Source organism: Chelonia mydas, chromosome 5 (assembly GCF_015237465.2).
Source record: "Chelonia mydas isolate rCheMyd1 chromosome 5, rCheMyd1.pri.v2, whole genome shotgun sequence".
In the NCBI taxonomy this organism is placed as follows: Eukaryota; Metazoa; Chordata; order Testudines; family Cheloniidae; genus Chelonia; species Chelonia mydas.
Window position 1 is genome coordinate 117,625,545 of NC_051245.2, and position 18,338 is coordinate 117,643,882.

Sequence of the window (18,338 nt, forward strand, 5' to 3'; positions counted from 1 at the left end):
AGGCACTCGGCATTTGGGGGCTCAGGCGCCGGTCTTCATAGGGTACATCGATACTGGAACCGGAGGTTTCGTTTCCAGCGTGGGTAGGTGTACTGACGCTAGCTCGGGTAAACCTTCCTGCACTAGCTCTGATGGAGCTTGTATGCTAACAATAGCAGCGTAGCTGGCCACCGAGTACACTCACACCCAGGACCTAGGTACTCACTCGTGCGGCTAGCACATCCCACCACCTGCGCTGCCATGGCTGCACTGCTATTTGTACCACGCTAGCTCCATCAGTGAGCACACGTACGTCTACCTGCCCTGGAAGTTACACCTCCAGCTCCAGTGTTCACGTAGCCTCAGAAAGTGACCAGCCAAGCTTTTCTGCGAGCACCCACATGCATGCCTAGGGTCCAGAGTACCAGCCACTCTCCCGTGTGCTGCGGAGCCAGCTAAACCCATCAGAAGATGAGAACTGTGGCACAGAAACCAATCTGACCAATTTCCTCTTGCTCTGAACAATGTGTGTTCAGCATACAGACCACAGAGGCAGAAAACAATCTCAGGAATGCAATCGAATGCTCATCCCAACTCTAGAGATGAATCTTTCACACACAGAGTTTAAACAACTGTGTGATTTGGGCTTTTAAACCCTCCTTTAAAATCTTTCTTGGAGGCTCCAGCTTACAGTAAGATTTAGCACTAAAATTTAAGGAGACAAAACCATCAAGCAACTATGCAGTAGGCTACTGGGAACAGAGATCAGACCTGGTAATTCACTCCAAAGTTCAGTTCCAGCAGAAGTTCAGATCAGAACATAATAAAGAAAACAGCTTGTAACAAAATATCACCTACAGAACAGGAATACAGATCCTTCTACGGCCTGACCAACGGCCATAGCCTTATACCAGGCTACTCCTTCCCCCTCCAGGCTGTATCACTAAATACAGCAGAACGTAATAAGGGTCTATTTAGAGAGCACTTATTCCTGATAGATTTACCAGCATCACGGCTTCCGTACGCGTGGACCAAATCCAACCCCTGAAGCATAATCACAGAGCAAGTTCCACCGAGCAATTTTATGTCAAGAAGGGTAAATCAAAGTTACAACAGGTTATGCATAGTTTCCACACAGAGACCAAGGTTTTCAAAGATGGCCAGTGATTCTGGATGCTCATACTGAGATACCCTCTTAGCACTTTCCAAAAATCAGGCCTCTTAAAGATGTCTCAAGTCAGGCACCCAAAATCACTGGTCACTTTTGAAAATCTTGGCCTGAGCTCTTTGGCGCTTTTGAAAATCCTACCCAAAGTGCACCAAGAGCACTAGTCTCACTGTAACACAAAAGGGCGTGTCCTCCTAACTCACGCAGGTGCATTAGAATATCCCAGCTTTCACCTGCAGCCAAGTGACAGTCAAAGGGGACAGTGGGGGAGGAGTCCTGCTTTTAAAATACTTTCCAATGTCCTTCCAAGTGAATGCTTCCAGAACAATATAAAGGAGTGGAAAACACAGAGTCAGATGGGAAGTGGCTTTTGAAAAGTATTGATTAAATATGCAAAAGGGCAAGATCAGTAAAACCCAACGGCACTATAAATAATGTGTGTACACAAACTTGCTCTGGGAGCTGATGCACACACCGACACCAGCTGTTAATCAAGATTACGACATCTGTAATGAGCAGAAAGTCACAACATAAACATCGTGTCACTACAGGGCCGATCCTGTGAGATATGAGCCCTCATTGCCCATTTCGATCTAGTGCAGTTGAGAGTGCTCAGAACCTTGGGTGATTGGGCCCAAACAGACCAAGCACAGAAATGGGGAGGTGCAGGGGGGAGATGATAAAGCAATTTGATGTTTATTTTATTATAAATGCATGAGTATTTAAAACCACAGTTTACCTCTCTAAGGGCTTGATCCTGCTCCCAACGGAAGTTAATGAGAGATTTGTAAGACATAGATTCAATAAAGCACTTAAACCCTTTGCTGAATAGGGATGGGATTACTCACAAGCTTAAAATAAGGTTCCTGTTTAAGTACCTAGGGCCTCATCAACTTTATTGGGAAAAAGAGGAAAGGAGCACACTTTAAAGAAGTCTCTTTTGTGCACACTTCTGATCATCCATCATACACAAGATACTCCAAGTGTTACAGGATTTTGCTGCAGCTCGCCCTCACTTACCCATAAGGCATGAGGAGCACATCCAACATAAAGTCCAAGAGCAGCTGTACAGTCTTTGGTTTTTCAGCAAGATTAAACGGAGAAGCTGCTTTCGATGGTTCCACAGGATATTTCATGTGAAAAAGGGCTGGTATTAGAAGATGCATTAGGCTGAAAAACAATTACATTTAGTGCAACTATTTACAAAAACACCTTTTGATGCTTAGCATTCCACACACAAACTGTACAGCAGAGATTTAGGCAAGGTTTTTTTTTGTTGTTTTTTTTTTAACGTGAAAATCCGCCGAATCTTATTCAGGCAGCTTTCATTTGATACCCAACATGCCTAACAATGGGAGGCAGGAAGCAAATTGGGGGGTTGTGTTTAAACAAAACAAAATACAATACAAACCCACAACCAAGGATAAGAATTAATTATCTATGTCCACATTTTTAAGAACATTACTACGTTGTACTTATGTGAATTCATTTACACACACACACACACACACACACACACACAAAATCTAGCTTCAGAAACTGCAACCAAAGAGACACTCACAGAGAACACCGCTTGTTCAAAACTTGGGCTCTGATCCTGCACAGGGCTGAGCATCCTCAAAGTCCCATTGAAATTAACTGGAGTAGAGCGAGATTAGCACCTCATGGGATCAGACCCAGAGTTATGAAGCATACATACACCATGTCTATTTTCTGTACATGTACAGCCAGATTTCCAAAAGGCCTCAGCACCCAACAGTTCCCACTTACACACCTATGTTGAAATCCTGGCCCCACTGTAGTTAACCAGAATTTTGCCATGGACTTCAACAAGGCCAAGATTTTACCCTGATTCTCGTTGATAATTAAACCACTTTGTGCCACTCTGGTAGCATAAAGGCACCTTCAAGTAAGTGGAAATGTCATTTACACTCATTTTAGGGCCCCTTTACACTGCCAGAAATGCTTGGCACACAGCAGCTCCTATACCTGGCCTGTAATTGTCAGTATCTTAACTATTATGATACATTTCCAAATGTGACATGAGTTTGGATGCCTCAATTTTTGGGTGCCCAACGTGACACACTTTAAAAGGGCCCAGTTCTCAGAGAGCCAGTGCTCTGCACTCTGTGAAGGTCAGGTTTCTTTAAGGTGTCTCAAGTTGGGCACCCCAAATCACCAGCTGCTTTTGAAAGTTTAGACATAGCTGTACTGTAGTACCATCTAGAGACCCCGCACCCCCATCAAATTGAGGCCCTGGTGTGCTGGGTATTATGTAGATTCAACATATGAGACAATCCCTGCTCTGATGTGTCCTCCATGCTAACTAATGGTCAGGAAGCGAAGCTGGATTTCTGCATATATAATCCAACGTGCAAGTCTTGCTAGGTAATCAAATGATCACCAAGAAAAAGTGCATTTCATTTTATTCTTATAATATAAGCTTCTTTCATTCCAACTGTACATAGTCATACCTGTCTTGCTGTGGTTGCGGTTTCCCTTCCATTGCAGTGAGGAGAGTAGGTGCCAACTCACACTGTTTTTCCACAGGCAAACGAGGGTAACCCATCTTAACATAAATTATAGTAAAATTCTGCAAGGGTAAAAAAAAAAAATATATGTAGCATCAATACAAAAGAAAAATCAATTTTGTTAAACTAGCCCCATATGGTATGTTTCTGACGTTGTATATAAGAACTGAGGGTCTGAAAGACCAAGCAATTATTTCCAGGGCTAACGATGATTAACTGACAGTTTTCTACCGGCAGGTTCAGCACCTATTCCGCTCTTATTCACTGCTGACTTCAATGGGAGTAAGGCACTGTGATGGAGTGTACTCCCCACAATGGCCCTAAGAGAGTAAATTAGGCACAATTAACCCATAGGTGGCACTCGGAGGAGGAGCCAGGGAGCAGGGATTGATTAATCAGACATGAAGCTCAGCTGGACAAGAACAGGAGGGTCCTGCATAAAGTCAGATAGCTGGCAATAGAAGGGGGCTGCCGGGAAGAAGGCTGCAGTTATTCCCTGGGAGGAGAGAGGTATGTTCAGGACTATAGAGGGTAGTCCATGGTCACTCCCTGGGAGGAGGGAGTTGGGAGGCTGGCAAACCGGGGGACAGGAAGGTAGGAGAAGGCTCAGGGGAAGAGCAGCAAGGAATAGGAGACCAGACTTGGTTGCTAAAGAGAGGGCCCCTGGGCTGGAACCCAAAGTAGAGGGCGGGCCCGGGTTCCCCTACCAGCCATTGGGGACACGGCACATACCAGGCAGAGGACAGTGGACCACCTGGAACTATTTGTTCCAGGACAGACTTTACTCCACCCCCAAGAAGGGGAACCATGTAGTGACCCAGCCAGAGGGCCAAGTCACAAAGACGACGCTGCAGTTCCTGGGTCCACAGGATGAGAGAATGACGAGAGAGACAGCACCAGAGGATGGCGTAATGCCTCGCCAGAGCTAATCTCCAGCGCAACCAAGGAGAGGCGGCACCTGCGGTGAGTGCACCTCAGGACAGGCACTTAGGAGGATGCCTCTCTCTCACTTTCTCAGGTCCCTATTTCTGAAAGGAAATAAAACTGAACTATCGGGTAACTATGGAGTTCTGCAACATAAGCAAGAGGTCCTTTGAAAACATTTCTAAATGCTCCTTGTTAAAAGCTGCAAATAAAATTAAAAATACAGAGCTGTGGGATAGGACAGCACAAGAGGCTGATAACGGGAGAGGAACCCCTTGCACTGCTAAAGTGCTGGTTCAAATCCAGCTCAGGTTTGTAGTGATGTAGAATGGTTACCTGCTGGCTGTTCAATAACTTAATGGTTAAAATTTTTATATATATATTTTTATATATGTTTGGGGGCAGGAGTCAATCCAATTCCCAGTGCACAAGTGCCCAAAGAGCCAGGCATGGCATGGCCTGGCCTCCAGCCCCATCCGACTCCCCACTTCTCATCCCCTGATGGCCCCCCCGCAACTCCTGCCCCATCCAACCCCCCTGCTTTCAGTCCCCTGACCGCCCCCGGACCCCCCGCCACCCCATCCAACCCCCCACCTTTCTGACTGCCCTCCCCGGGACCCCTGCCCCATCCAACCACCCCTTCTCCCTGACTGCCCCTGGACCCCTCGCCCCTAACTGCCCCCCACCACCCCATCCAACCCCCCCTCTCCTTCCTGACTGCCCCCCCCCCGGGACCCCTGCCCCATCCACCTCCCTGCTCCCTGTCCCCTTACCACCCCTGGAACTCCCATCCCTGACTGCCCCCCGCCGCCCCATCCAACCCCTCCTCTCCTTCCTGACTGCCCCCCCCGGGACCCCTGCCCCCATTCAACCCCCCTGTTCCCTGCCCTCTGACCACCTCAACCCCTATCCATGCCCCTGACCACCCCCTGAATTCCCCTGCCCTCTATCCAACCACCCCCAGCTCCCTGCCCCCTTACCGCGCTGCCTGGAGCACTGGTGGCTGGGGGGCAGCTGCACCAGGACAGCAGCTGCGCCGCGCAGCGCAGCTCCAAGCACCAGCTCAGGCCGGGCTCTGCAGCTGCGCTGCCCCAGGAGCTCACAGCCCCACCACCCAGAGCACTGTGCTGGCGGCACGGAGAAGTGAGGCTGCGGGGGAGGGACCAGGGGTGAGCCTCCCGGGCCAGGAGCTCAGGGGCTGGGCAGGACGGTCCCGAGGGCCGGATGTGGCCCGTAGTTTGCCCACCTCTGCTCTAGCATGTAGAGGTAGTCATTCAAAGTCAAAGCTTAGTTGTAATGGCTGGGTAATGTGGGATCAGTACATTTGATCTGTGGATAAATAAGGACTCTATCTGCGTGAACAGGAATTTTGAGCCCTGGCTGAAGATTTGTTGAGCCAAGTATGGTTTTTATGACAAAGTGTAGCTAAAAACTAAGTCCAGGTGTCTGATAAAAATTTGAAGGCTTTGTTATAAGTATCAACAATTATCTAACCATATTACTCCAACTGGATTAAGTTAAGCACGGACCTACTAAATTACTATTATCTTCTGAAATGGTTACAGTTCTCAAACTTGCATGCCCACATGACCGTGACTAGTTTAATCTGATTAATAATTTTTTTAAAAGATCAAACCATCGTGTGAAGTTAGCAAAAGACCATTCTGAGGTGACCTCTGTGGTATTTATTGCAAATTTTCAGTAACTAAATATAAGCAGTGATTCGCAATGGAAAGGAAGTAGCACTGTGAAGCAGACCAACACAATGCAGAGGTGAGCTGTGCTATGTTTCTTTGTAGGCACGGTATTTATTAAAACATGAAACTGACTACGCTACGAGAAACAGCATATATCACTTCAGTATAGGATGGTCAGCAGACTTTTGCCATAGACAACAACGATGGCACACAAAGCTGCTTTTCAAGTTTACCTTCACACAAGGTGTTTTTCTCAGTGTTCTGCAAAATATGAACATCTTGTAAATCCTTGGCCTCATCCAAGGGAAAGCTCATGTACAATTTCTCCCATTGTTAGCTCTTGTTTTGGACAATCAGCTGGTTTCAGGGCTCCAGCGGAAGTGAATTCTACTTAATGAGTTTAACTGTCACTCTAAACATTTCCATCTCTGCTCCCACGGTGTTATTTTCCATGAAGAACATGCATGAGTTAGCAGCAGAGCAATGAGAGGGAAGACAGGTCTTTTCCAATGTTCTGAAGTCTTTTCCATGAAACCGGTATCGGTATTTGTAATACACACACTACAGTTCAGCTAAGAATTGCCTTCACTAGTTTCACAAAGCGGTTAGTAGTTTTTAGTCTTTTTAAAAAAAAAAAAAAAAAATGAATTAATCTGATAAAGTTTCCCTTCTGAAAAATGGGGATATTATTCCCTTTCTCCTGCTTTGTCTCATCTATTAAGGCCCTGATCCTGAAAACACTTACACATACTACTCATACACATAAAGGCAAACACATGTTTATATATTTGCAGGATCAGGGCTCTAAACTGTAACCTCTTCAGGGCAGGGACTCACTCAGTAGGTGCTGGTTCTGCACCTGGCACAATGGGGCCTCTATGTGCGACTAATACAAACAACAAATCTGTCAATTCAAGTGAAAGTTGGAGAATAATTGAAGTGGTCTCACAAAAAGTTGTCAGTAATTTAGCGATGAAGTGAGCTGTAGCTCACGAAAGGTTATACTCAAATAAATTGGTTAGTCTCTAAGGTGTCACAAGTACTCCTTTTTTTGCGAATACAGACTAACACGGCTGTTACTCTGAAACCTGTCATAAAACTACTACTTTCAGCCATGCTGGTGGCATATAGTTGTTTATTTTTAAGTCACTTTAAAGCGTCTCTCTCATCACAATAATATGTTTCTGAAGGGAACTGACAGATAAGCACCACAAGGAGCCTCTAAAGAATAGAAAGAGCTCACCTTTATACAAATCAGGTAATGTTCTTGGAAGAACAGTACTTACTGTGACAAAGGAAACTGCAGCAGGATCTTGGTATTGGACTAGTAAAGTCTCTACTGGAAGTTGAATTTTTGGACGACTTTTGATGCGTTTATTCAAGTGAACTAGGAGCTCCATGACCTGGGAGGGAGAAAAAACCATTAACTTCAGCTTTGGGTTCAATATGTTCCCAACATACAATATGGTCCATTAAACACAGAACAGGCCAAAGAGTTCTGCAGGACTTAGTTCCCAACTCTTTGACAAGATGGCTGCCATCATTTCTCATATTATCCATTAGCTTGCATGAAATGCGTTGGTGGTCTCCAGACACTTTCTAGCGGACTGTCATCCACATCACAAAACCATCCACCACAAGCGGTGCTCTTGTTAGCAGTATTGGAAGAGATGTCAAGGAAGGAATGATTACGGAGAGTTAACTTGTCTCTCTATATAGTTGGCTGCCGCATCTCAAGATGGAGGAATGCTGGCAGACTGATGTGGGGAAGGTGGCAATGGGCTATCAGTGCTGTACCCTGTGGACAGAGGATGATTCTAGTACTGAAAATCTAGCACTTGTGCGAGTTGCCAAATCAGTCTGAGAAAAGAAAAAGGGTCCACATTAAAAGAGACAGTAATTAAATTGAGCTAGAACATTTGTATTCAGGGATGTCCCTAAGAGGGTGCGGGGCCTGGGGTGGAAGTGACTGATTCCTCTCTTCCGGGATCGACTGCACCAGCAAATTGTGTGGGGCCCGGGGCGGAAGTGACGGGTGTGTCTCTTCCAGGACCAACTGCGCCAGCCAATCGCACCTGCCCACAGGGCCCCCCAAAGCACGGGGCTCGGAGCGGTCACCCCAATTCGCCCTACTCAAGAGACGGCTCTGTTTGTATATCACCTCCTCCCCTGCCAAGTGCCTCATCTGGTCCAGCATGGTCAAACACTCCAGACTGCACACAGTCAACTCCGTTCCTGAAGCACCTGGGCACAATCTACGCAATATACACTATGAGTCTTCCTGGTGTCTAGCTGAGACTGGGCTTTGGATGAGAGTTAGGTAGCTGAAGCTCAGCATGGAGAACACAGAGCCAGTGACAGCCAGCTAGGGGAAAACGACCGGAGGAAATAGCAGAGATGACCTGTGCTATCTCAGCCGGGAGAGCCTGCACATCTTTTGTTACCCAAGTTAGCAACTTGGATAACTTGTTAAAATCTCTGCTACATCTGGAGCCGCAGATAGCAGCAGTGGCCACGAGTGCGTTTTCTCCCATCTAGCCTGGCATGAAAGTTGCAACCCTTTTCTTTTTGATGTGGAGCTCACCTTGGTTACCCGCACCTTCGTTACCACCAGAGGAGATTACTGCAATGTGCTGTATTTGGGGCTACTCCTGAAGACGTAACAGATGTTTCAGCAGGTGCAGAAAGCAGTTGTCTGCCTGTATGCTTTCTGTGAGAAATACTAATATACCTATGCTCTAGAGACTGCACTGGCTAGCTGAGTACCCCCAAAGATCCACAGAAGTCAGCTGGAGCTGAGGACAATTAGCACTTCAGTTTATTGCAATTCCAGCTGCTGATTTTGATCTAACTTAGCCTCTCATTGTATGGGCTTGTAGGGATAAAAATCTAGGCCACAATTCAGGAAGCACTTAGGCATGTGCTTAAAGTTAAGCTTGTGCTTAGCTCCCATTGTCTTCAAATGTGTTTAAGTGCTTCGCTGAACAGGGAGGCCAATGTTCTTTGCTGAATCAGAGCCAACGTTAGCATGCCATTCGGTATATTTTGAAAAGTTGTCAGTGTCTGAAAACATGCCATATTTCTCAGTCTCTTGTGGTAGTTTAGGAGTGAGACTAAAGTGAGGCAGCAGAATGAAAAGCAAGGCTTTGAAGTAAATAATGTATCAAAAGCAGAGCTTGTGTTGAACAGGTTTCTCTGCACAAATGCATAGTGCATATTAGATCTTTGCTGAGGTTTACGAGAGGTCAATTAATTTTTAATCACCTTTAATTGGCTGCTAAACACTTAATTTAGAATAATTTTCCCATATGTATGTTTAAGATTAGAACCGTAAACATAATTAAAAACCAACAACAGAATAATCTGTAAATCGGGATTTAAAATTTTCAAAACAAAAATACTGGAAGAGTCAATTCCTCCCCCACCACCTTTTGTCAAAAAGAACATTCAGGATTCTGTATTTCCCTGCTGAGAGCTGACCTTACAAACACTTGGGAGCACAGGAAAATGATAGATTATGTTCATGATAGCTTTTGAATGGAAAATATCAAACTTTGGTCTAGACAGGAAAGTAAAGCGAGTAAGATTTTTTGGTTTACAATTTAATGTTAAGCCCACACCGAAATAAAAATATTCACTTGTCATTTTAAAAGGTTTCTTCCTTAAATTACATAAGATTTTTAAAAATTGCAGTTTTTGGCCTTTTCCTACCAAGATTCAGATGAATCTGGTTAACAAATTCCAACTTGAAAGAAGAAAACACACCACATACCCAGACCAGCTAGCCGGATGCTTTCTCTCACAACACTAAGTGTACCAGAGCTGTGTGTATTTGACACTATACACCCTGTTGTGTCAAATGTTTGTCCTTCAGCATGTTGACAGCAATACACATCTAGCGCCAGCTTTTCAAGTGTTCAGCACCCACAATTGGGACCAGGTTTTGGTACTTAAATGGGAGCTGAGCTCTTTTGAAAATCTGGCCCCGACTGTAGGTGTTGAGCTTTTTAGAAAACTTGGGCCATAGTGGCACAATAGTTTCCCCACTTGAACAAGATTTATAACATTGGGGTAGGGATGGGGGAGGTTGGCAGATTAAAAAATAACCTTTGAAATTCCACAATAGCAACTGAGAGATGGGCTATTCCCAGATTTCTAGTGCACCCTGTAACAGATATGGCAGTTTCCTGCAGTATCTTTGGGAGATATTGAATTAAATTTAAGTATCTTTGGAGTCCATTGTATTAAATGCAAAGATTATGTATTATTGGGGGCCTTGATGATCAACAGACTGTAACGCACAATGTGGTAGATAAGTATCAACTCTTGGGACAATACATGTGAAGTGGATTTCCCAGGAAATATCTAGGAGGGAGATGAATGCAAATTCCCCATCCCCAATTATGCAAAAAACCAGCCCTCTGCCCTGAAGGGGGGTGACTGTCCCCCAAGATCAAAGGCCCAAACTATATAAAGGAGTGACTTTATACAGATATTTGGGGGAGCCTATTCTGAGCTACCAGCTGTTGGGAACTTGTAATCACAGAAGAATCCCTCACCTTAAGTGATCACTCTCGTTACAGTGTGTATGGTAACACCCATTGTTTCATGTTCTCTATGTATATAAATCTCCCTACTGTATTTTCCACTGAATGCATCCGATGAAGTGAGCTGTAGCTCACAAAAGCTTATGCTCAAATAAATTTGTTAGTCTCTAAGGTGCCACAAGTACTCCTTTTCTTTTTGTGAATACAGACTAACACAGCTGCTACTCTGAAACCTGTCATTATGCAAGGCACTGCATTTCGCCGCATGGAGTAGAAATCTATCAATTTCATGAAAAAACTCGTACAGATACAGACAGACATCATCTTCCTTTCCAAATGCAAACAGATGGACATCATACCAAAATGACTGAAGGTAAAAAATCCATTACAATCTACATACCATACAGACTATGCTGACAGATTGTGCCACATGCTCTCAAAGAAACTGCGGAACCACCTGATCAACATCCTCTACAGCAAACAGGGAAAGATTAAGAGTGAGCTCTCAAAACTGGGTACTCTCATAAAAAACCAACCTTCCACACAAACTTCCTCATGGCTGGACTTTACAAAAACACACACTTTGCTTCTCTACAAAAGAAAAAGGACACTAAACTGTCTAAACTACTACATGCCACAAGGGGCCACAACAGTGGTTCCCTTAACCCACCCAGAAATATTGTTAATCTATCCAACTATACTCTTAGCCCAGCAGAAGAATCTGTCCTATCTCGGGGCCTCTCCTTCTGCCCCTCCACCCCCACAAACATGACACAGTTCTGTGGTGACCTAGAATCCTATTTTTGACGTCTCCGACTCAAGGAATATTTCCAACATACCTCTGAACAACATACTAACCCACAGAGACTTTCCTACCAAGACTACAAAAAGAAGGATTCTGGGTGGACTCCTCCTGAAGGTCGAAACAACAGTCTGGGCTTCTACACATAGTGCTTCCGCCGACATGCACGGGCTGAAATTGTGGAAAAGCAGCATCACTTGCCCCATAACTTCAGCCGTGCAGAACACAATGCCATCCACAGCCTCAGAAACAACTTCTGACATCATAATCAAAAAGGCTGACAAAGGAGGTGCTGTCATCATGAATAGGTCGGAATATGAACAAGAGGCTGCTAGGCATCTCTCCAACACCACTTTCTACAAGCCATTACCCTCTGATCCCACTGAGAGTTACCAAAAGAAACTACAGCATTTGCTCAAGAAACTCCCTGAAAAAGCACAAGAACAAATCTGCACAGACACACCCCTGTAACCCCGACCTGGGATATTCTATCTACTACCCAAGATCCATAAACCTGGAAATCCTGGGCGCCCCATCATCTCAGGCATTGGCACCCTGACAGCAGGATTGTCTGGCTATGTAGACTCCCTCCTCAGGCCCTACGCTACCAGCACTCCCAGCTATCTTTGAGACACCACTGACTTCCTGAGGAAACTATAATCCATCGGTGATCTTCCTGAAAACACCATCCTGGCCACTATGGATGTAGAAGCCCTCTACACCAACATTCCACACAAAGATGGACTACAAGCCGTCAGGAACAGTATCCCCGATAATGTCACGGCAAACCTGGTGGCTGAACTTTGTGACTTTGTCCTCACCCATAACTATTTCACATTTGGGGATAATGTATACCTTCAAATCAGCGGCACTGCTATGGATACCCGCATGGCCCCACAATATGCCAACATTTTTATGGCTGACTTAGAACAATGCTTCCTCAGCTCTCCTCCCCTAATGCCCTACTCTACTTGTGCTACACTGATGACATCTTCATCATCTGGACCCATGGAAAAGAAGCCCTTGAGGAATTCCACCATGATTTCAACAATTTCCATCCCACCATCAACCTCAGCCTGGACCAGTCCACACAAGAGATCCACTTCCTGGACACTACCATGCTAATAAGCGATGGTCTACATAAACACCACCCTATACCAGAAACCTACTGACCGCTATTCCTACCTACATGCCTCCAGCTTTCATCCAGACCACACCACACGATCCATTGTCTACAGCCAAGCTCTACGATACAACCGCATTTGTTCCAACCCCTCAGACAGAGACAAAGATCTCTATCAAGCATTCTTACAACTACAATACCCACCTGCTGAAGTGAAGAAACAGACTGACAGAGCCAGTAGAGTACCCAGAAGTCACCTACTACAGGACAGGCCCAACAAAGAAAATAACAGAACGCCACTAGCCATCACCTTCAGCCCCCAACTAAAACCTCTCCAACGCATCATCAAGGATCTACAACCTGAAGGATGATCCATCACTCTCACAGATCTTGGGAGACAGGCCAGTCCTTGCTTACAGACAATCCTCCAACCTGAAGCAAATGTTCACCAGCAACCACACACCACACAACAAAAACACTAACCCAGGAACTTATCCTTGCAACAAAGCCCGTTGCCAACTGTGCCCACATATCTATTCAGGGGACACCATTATAGGGCCTAATCACATCAGCCACACTATCAGAGGCTCGTTCACTTGCACATCTACCAATGTGATATATGCCATCATGTGCCAGCAATGCCCCTCTGCCATGTACATTGGCTAAACTGGACAGTCTCTACATAAAAGAATAAATGGACACAAATCAGACGTCAAGAATTATAACATTCAAAAACCAGTCGGAGAACACTTCAATCTCTTTGGTCACTCGATTAGACCTAAAAGTGGCAATTCTTCAACAAAAAAACTTCAAAAACAGACTCCAATGAGAGACGGCTGAATTGGAATTAATTTGCAAACTGGATACAATTAACTTAGGCTTGAATAAAGACTGGGAGTGGATGGGTCATTACACAAAGTAAAACTATTTCCCTATGTTTATTCCCCCCCTCCCCACTGTTCCTCAGATGTTCTTGTCAACTGCTGGAAATGGCCCACCTTGATCATCACTACAAAAGGTACCCCCCCAGCTCTCCTGCTGGTAATAGCTCACCTTAAGTGATCACTCTCATTACAGTGTATATGGTAACACCCATTGTTTTATGTTCTCTATGTATATAAATCTCCTCACTGTATTTTCCACTGAATGCATCTGATGAAGTGAGCTGTAGCTCACGAAAGCTTATGCTCAAATAAATTTGTTAGTCTCTAAGGTGCCACTAGTACTCCTTTTCTTTTTGAGTCCTACCAGTGCCCTTGCTGGAGTTGGGGGTGATTTCCAGTAAGCTTATTAGCATAGGTGTAGCTTCTTTTGTTTTTAATGTTTTCTCGGTATTGCTTTCATCCAAAGAACAAACGTGCTTACTTAGAAAGGGCTGTGTGGTATAACTGGGGGCAATTACACTAGGTATAGCCTCCAAGGAGAAAGCGAAGTGCAGGCGCAGGCCATTAAGGCCATCGGACTTACTGGGAAACTCACAGTGTAAGGCAGGGAGTTGTGCAGCCTGGAAAAACTCCAGTCAGGAGTGGAGAGACGTGGGTCTCTGCCTATGAGACGTGACGGCTGAGGAGCTGGGAGCCTATGAGTGGGGGCCCTTGCTGGACCACCAAGGGGGGAAATACAGGTGCAGTTGCCCTGAACTGACATACAACCAGTTAAGTGAATGATAGCAATGACTACTGCAAGTATCCTAGTCTGACAGCAAAGAGGAGTGACTCTATACATCACGGTAACATCCCATGAACATTCTATACATCACATTAACATTTCACAGAATATTTTCTCTTGTGGAAAGCAGCTAGTAACACCAAATCATTGATACATCATGGATGTCTACATCTCCAGTGACTGGAAAGTCTACAACTGCACCCTTACCTTTTTACGCACTCCTTCCTGCGTGCTGGACAGTTTGAGCAGGACAGGGGGTAGGAATTTGGATATAATATTCTGTAACTGCTCATCTGTTTCTGCATGGCCAAGACGTAAGAATACACGTTCAAGTTGATCTGTAGTTTAAAAAAAATAAATAGTTAATTTGGAGTTAGAAACCCAAACAGCAGACAAATCTTTTCCTACCCGTATGGGTTTGTACTACAGCAGCTGGGACGAAAGTATGGTAAGGACTGAGCATCTTCAATCAAAGCTCTCAACAAAGCACGTTCTTCTATTTTTAAAACTGCATGCACACTTTCCATTGCTGAAAGATGCTGGATTGATGGCCTTCAACCCTCAATTATCCACAGATCAGGTTCAGCATGGACAGAAGTAGCACAAACTTCCACACACTGCCCCACTTATGGGCCTCAGCCCTAATCTGGAACACCACCATGGCTGAGACAGTACTTCAGCCTCCGTATCTAGTAATCCTTTGGCCTCGCTGCTCTGACTGCCAACTGAAGTGTCAGTTGTGGTGGTCGTTTTTGAGATACAGACATCTGTCTGCTGGACTCTGGACTAAGACCATAACAAAGGCCTCTAGACAGCTACTGAATGGCAACAACTTTTCATCTATTATTATTTATATTGTTGTCATGAACTAGGACCCCCTTGTGCTATACATGGCACAAACAGAAGGTCCCTGCACCAAGAGCTTACAGTGTAACGAGGGATGGATTTGATCCAGCAACCTAGAGAGGAAAGGCACTATGCTCTGTTACCAATCCACTGAGCCACCATCAGAAAAGCATTTATGAAGCTGAACGAACTATCTGAATTTGCTATTACTTGTTAACCCAATTTTCAAGCGAGACTGTCATCACCAATAGGAATTAAATGGGGGTGTCAGAAAAGTAACAATATTTTGACATAACTTAAAATGCAAAAGACTGTGAAGGTCCTATCACCCACATGAATGTGTTGGAGTGTTCTGACAATCTCATTTCTCTATCCCTCTCACCACCTCTCAGTACCACCCAACCCAGGAAGGAATATAAAACAACAGTATGAACGTCAGTAAGGACATAAGAGTTGCAAATGATACAAGATCAGGATGGGAGGAAGAGATAAAAAACATGCATCTGTTCCCTGTATGAACTAGGAAAGGATCCTTTTAGGAATATCAACAAGACCAAAATCCTCTGTCGACATCGCAAGCAATTGGCTTGAAGACCACCTGTCTTTAGGCTAATAAATGGAGAAGTCACTGTTTTAATCACTAGGATCTAGCTGACCTGATGGCTAAACTAGAAGAAAAGCAGACTGCCACATGGGTGGCAAGACACCTCAACAGCACTTTCACAGCTTGGTATGGGGGCAGGATGGTTCTGATACACAAGGGCAGGAGTGTTCCCTTCTCTTCTCCGCAGCTTCACTACGCACACCTGATCTACAATGGATTGCTAACAGGGTCAATCCAATTGGGAGATTACAAACAAAAAGGCAGCCTAAAACAAGGGGAAGCTAAAACCCTTACAGATCCAACATGTACTGCCCCACAATGCTTTGCTCTTAACTTAAATGGAGGGAAAATGTCCTTTGCCCTGTCCCTAATCTGTGATGCTTGTGGGACAGAAGTATGATGGTGGGAGCTCCAGGACGCTCCGATACAAGAGAAGAAAAATCCCTTGTTAGATGACCCATACTACACATTAAAGGATGTGACAGAGTGTACTCCCTGGAGACACAGGTAGAGCCAAGAGCCAGTCCTCCATCAGCTCTACAGAGTTATGGTCCACATGCAGTTGGTCTTGACAATCTATCAAGCCCTGCTGCTACATATCAGAGGAAGCAGCAACAAAGAGGGCCAGTCTAATACAGTCAAAAAGGAGGAAGCAGTACTCTTCTGCTTGAAACACCCAAAAGGAGAGAATGTTTCTTTTAACTTTGGTTATACCCTAAAAGAAGAGGAGGACTTTGATGGGTTGAGGGATGGGCTGCTCAGACTTGGGAGACGGAGAGGCCCTCCTGTCACAAAGGTTTAACCCTGTATTCCTTGGGAACCGAAAGCTCCCACGGAAGTCAATGGGTTTTGGATGGATATACAAGGGATGGAGGGAATCAGTCCCTCAACAGGCAACACAGACGTTTAAGTACAAATAATGTACCTGCAGATTTCAAGTGACTTCTGAACACTCACTATTCAGATAAGAAGGCCTTTGGAAACGATGCTCTGTCGTCTCAACTTTTCCCATCCCGTTGTTAAAGCCCTCACAGGGCTTGTCTACGCTTGCAGCGCTGCAGCAGCACAGCTGTGCCACTTTAGCACTTAGTGAAGATGCCGACGGGAGAAGGTCTCCTGTCGGCATAGGTACTCCACCACCCTGGAGCGACGTAGGCATACCGACATAAGGTGGTAGTGTAGACCTCTTAGCCACAGTATCATCTCTCTGCAGGCAGCAGACCAAGCGTATACACCTCCCTCCCAACATTTTGTTTCCGGTTGAACTAAACAGGGTAAGCAGTTGAAAAGACAAAATGACTATAAAATTTTAATGCCAGCTGAATTACAAGTCAAAATTCAGCAACTCCTCCAATGCATATTGTACTTGTCAGTGAATCTCTTGTCTTAGGGGGATTTTTCTTGCTTTCTCATGCTATCAGCTGCCTCAGGGAGCCAAGATACATTCTTCCCACCTAATTTTTAAAAAGCTTCTCTCATGTCCTGCCTTTTTCTGTCATATTTCATTTCCCTAAAGTATCTGCCTTCTGAGAACTCTCCAATGTTTCACGAATTGAGCAGCATGGGGTAATGAGAGCCTGATCCTGAGAGCCACTGGGCACGCACAACTCTGACGGCGTTCTGTAACCTTAACAGAGCCGTCAACAATGCCTGCAGTGTCTGTGCTCACCACTGGCTGCAGTGCACCCAAACTCCACATCTGGGAGACCTTCCCAGTGTCATTGTGGTAGAGAATAGGACTTGATTGCAGTGAATGCAAAGAAGAAGTTTATTTATTGTAACCTTCAGCTAAAGATATATATTTTCAAAAGCAGAGATATAGAGTAGAAGCCACAGGAAATATAGCAATTCTGTGAAGCAGCAGTCAAGCAAAAGGTATGTTAAAGGGGAAGGGTCAACAAAAAAAAAAAAAGTATACTGCTTTTCCAATTTTTTCCTCTGCTAATGGTATAAGTAGCACCCCAGACTACTATGATAAGATGAAAGAGTGGAGAAAGAGAACGATTTCCTCTCTGTCCAATGGATTTACATTGTGTGTTTGGCATGTACATTATTTTCACAGGTTTCCTCTATATGGTCAGTGAAGTTCCAGTCTCGCAAATGCTGACTCAGTTGCTTAACTTTAAACCTGGAGTAATCCCATTGATTGCAATGGAACTACTCACATGCTTGAAGTTAAGCACATAGGTGTTTACAGGATTATGGCTTGAGTCAGTTTCCTCTGTTGTTGGTGTGGGCTTGTCACATGGCAACAGGGAAGACGAAAAACATTTTAATAAAAACAAGTGTCATTGTAAAGCCACAAACCCTGACAGCTGTATCACCTGAAACTACTTTTAATTATCTAAACTGACCACTTCTCAAGTTGTTTGCTGAGTTGGTGTAGCCATGTTGGTCCCAGGGTATTAGACAGACACGGTGGTGAGGTAATATCTTTTGTTGGACCAAC

The 18,338-nt window shown here is 44.9% G+C and overlaps 1 protein-coding gene across 3 annotated transcripts in view; it reads right to left on the minus strand.

The window, feature by feature from the left end:
- ECPAS (Ecm29 proteasome adaptor and scaffold) overlaps positions 1-18,338 on the minus strand; it is a 91,188-nt gene that overhangs the window by 63,577 nt on the left and 9,273 nt on the right. For 2 of the 3 annotated variants that reach the window (XM_007065187.4, XM_037902127.2), the window contains exons 2-5: positions 14,647-14,777; positions 7,586-7,702; positions 3,622-3,740; positions 2,168-2,317 (exon numbers count right to left, since the gene is read on the minus strand). In XM_007065187.4, coding sequence (XP_007065249.2) covers positions 2,168-2,317; positions 3,622-3,740; positions 7,586-7,702; positions 14,647-14,777 — 517 coding nt within the window. Of the gene's footprint in view, positions 1-2,167; positions 2,318-3,621; positions 3,741-7,542; positions 7,703-14,646; positions 14,778-18,338 lie in introns of those variants that run through there. The other variant, XM_043547370.1, reaches the window with a different exon arrangement.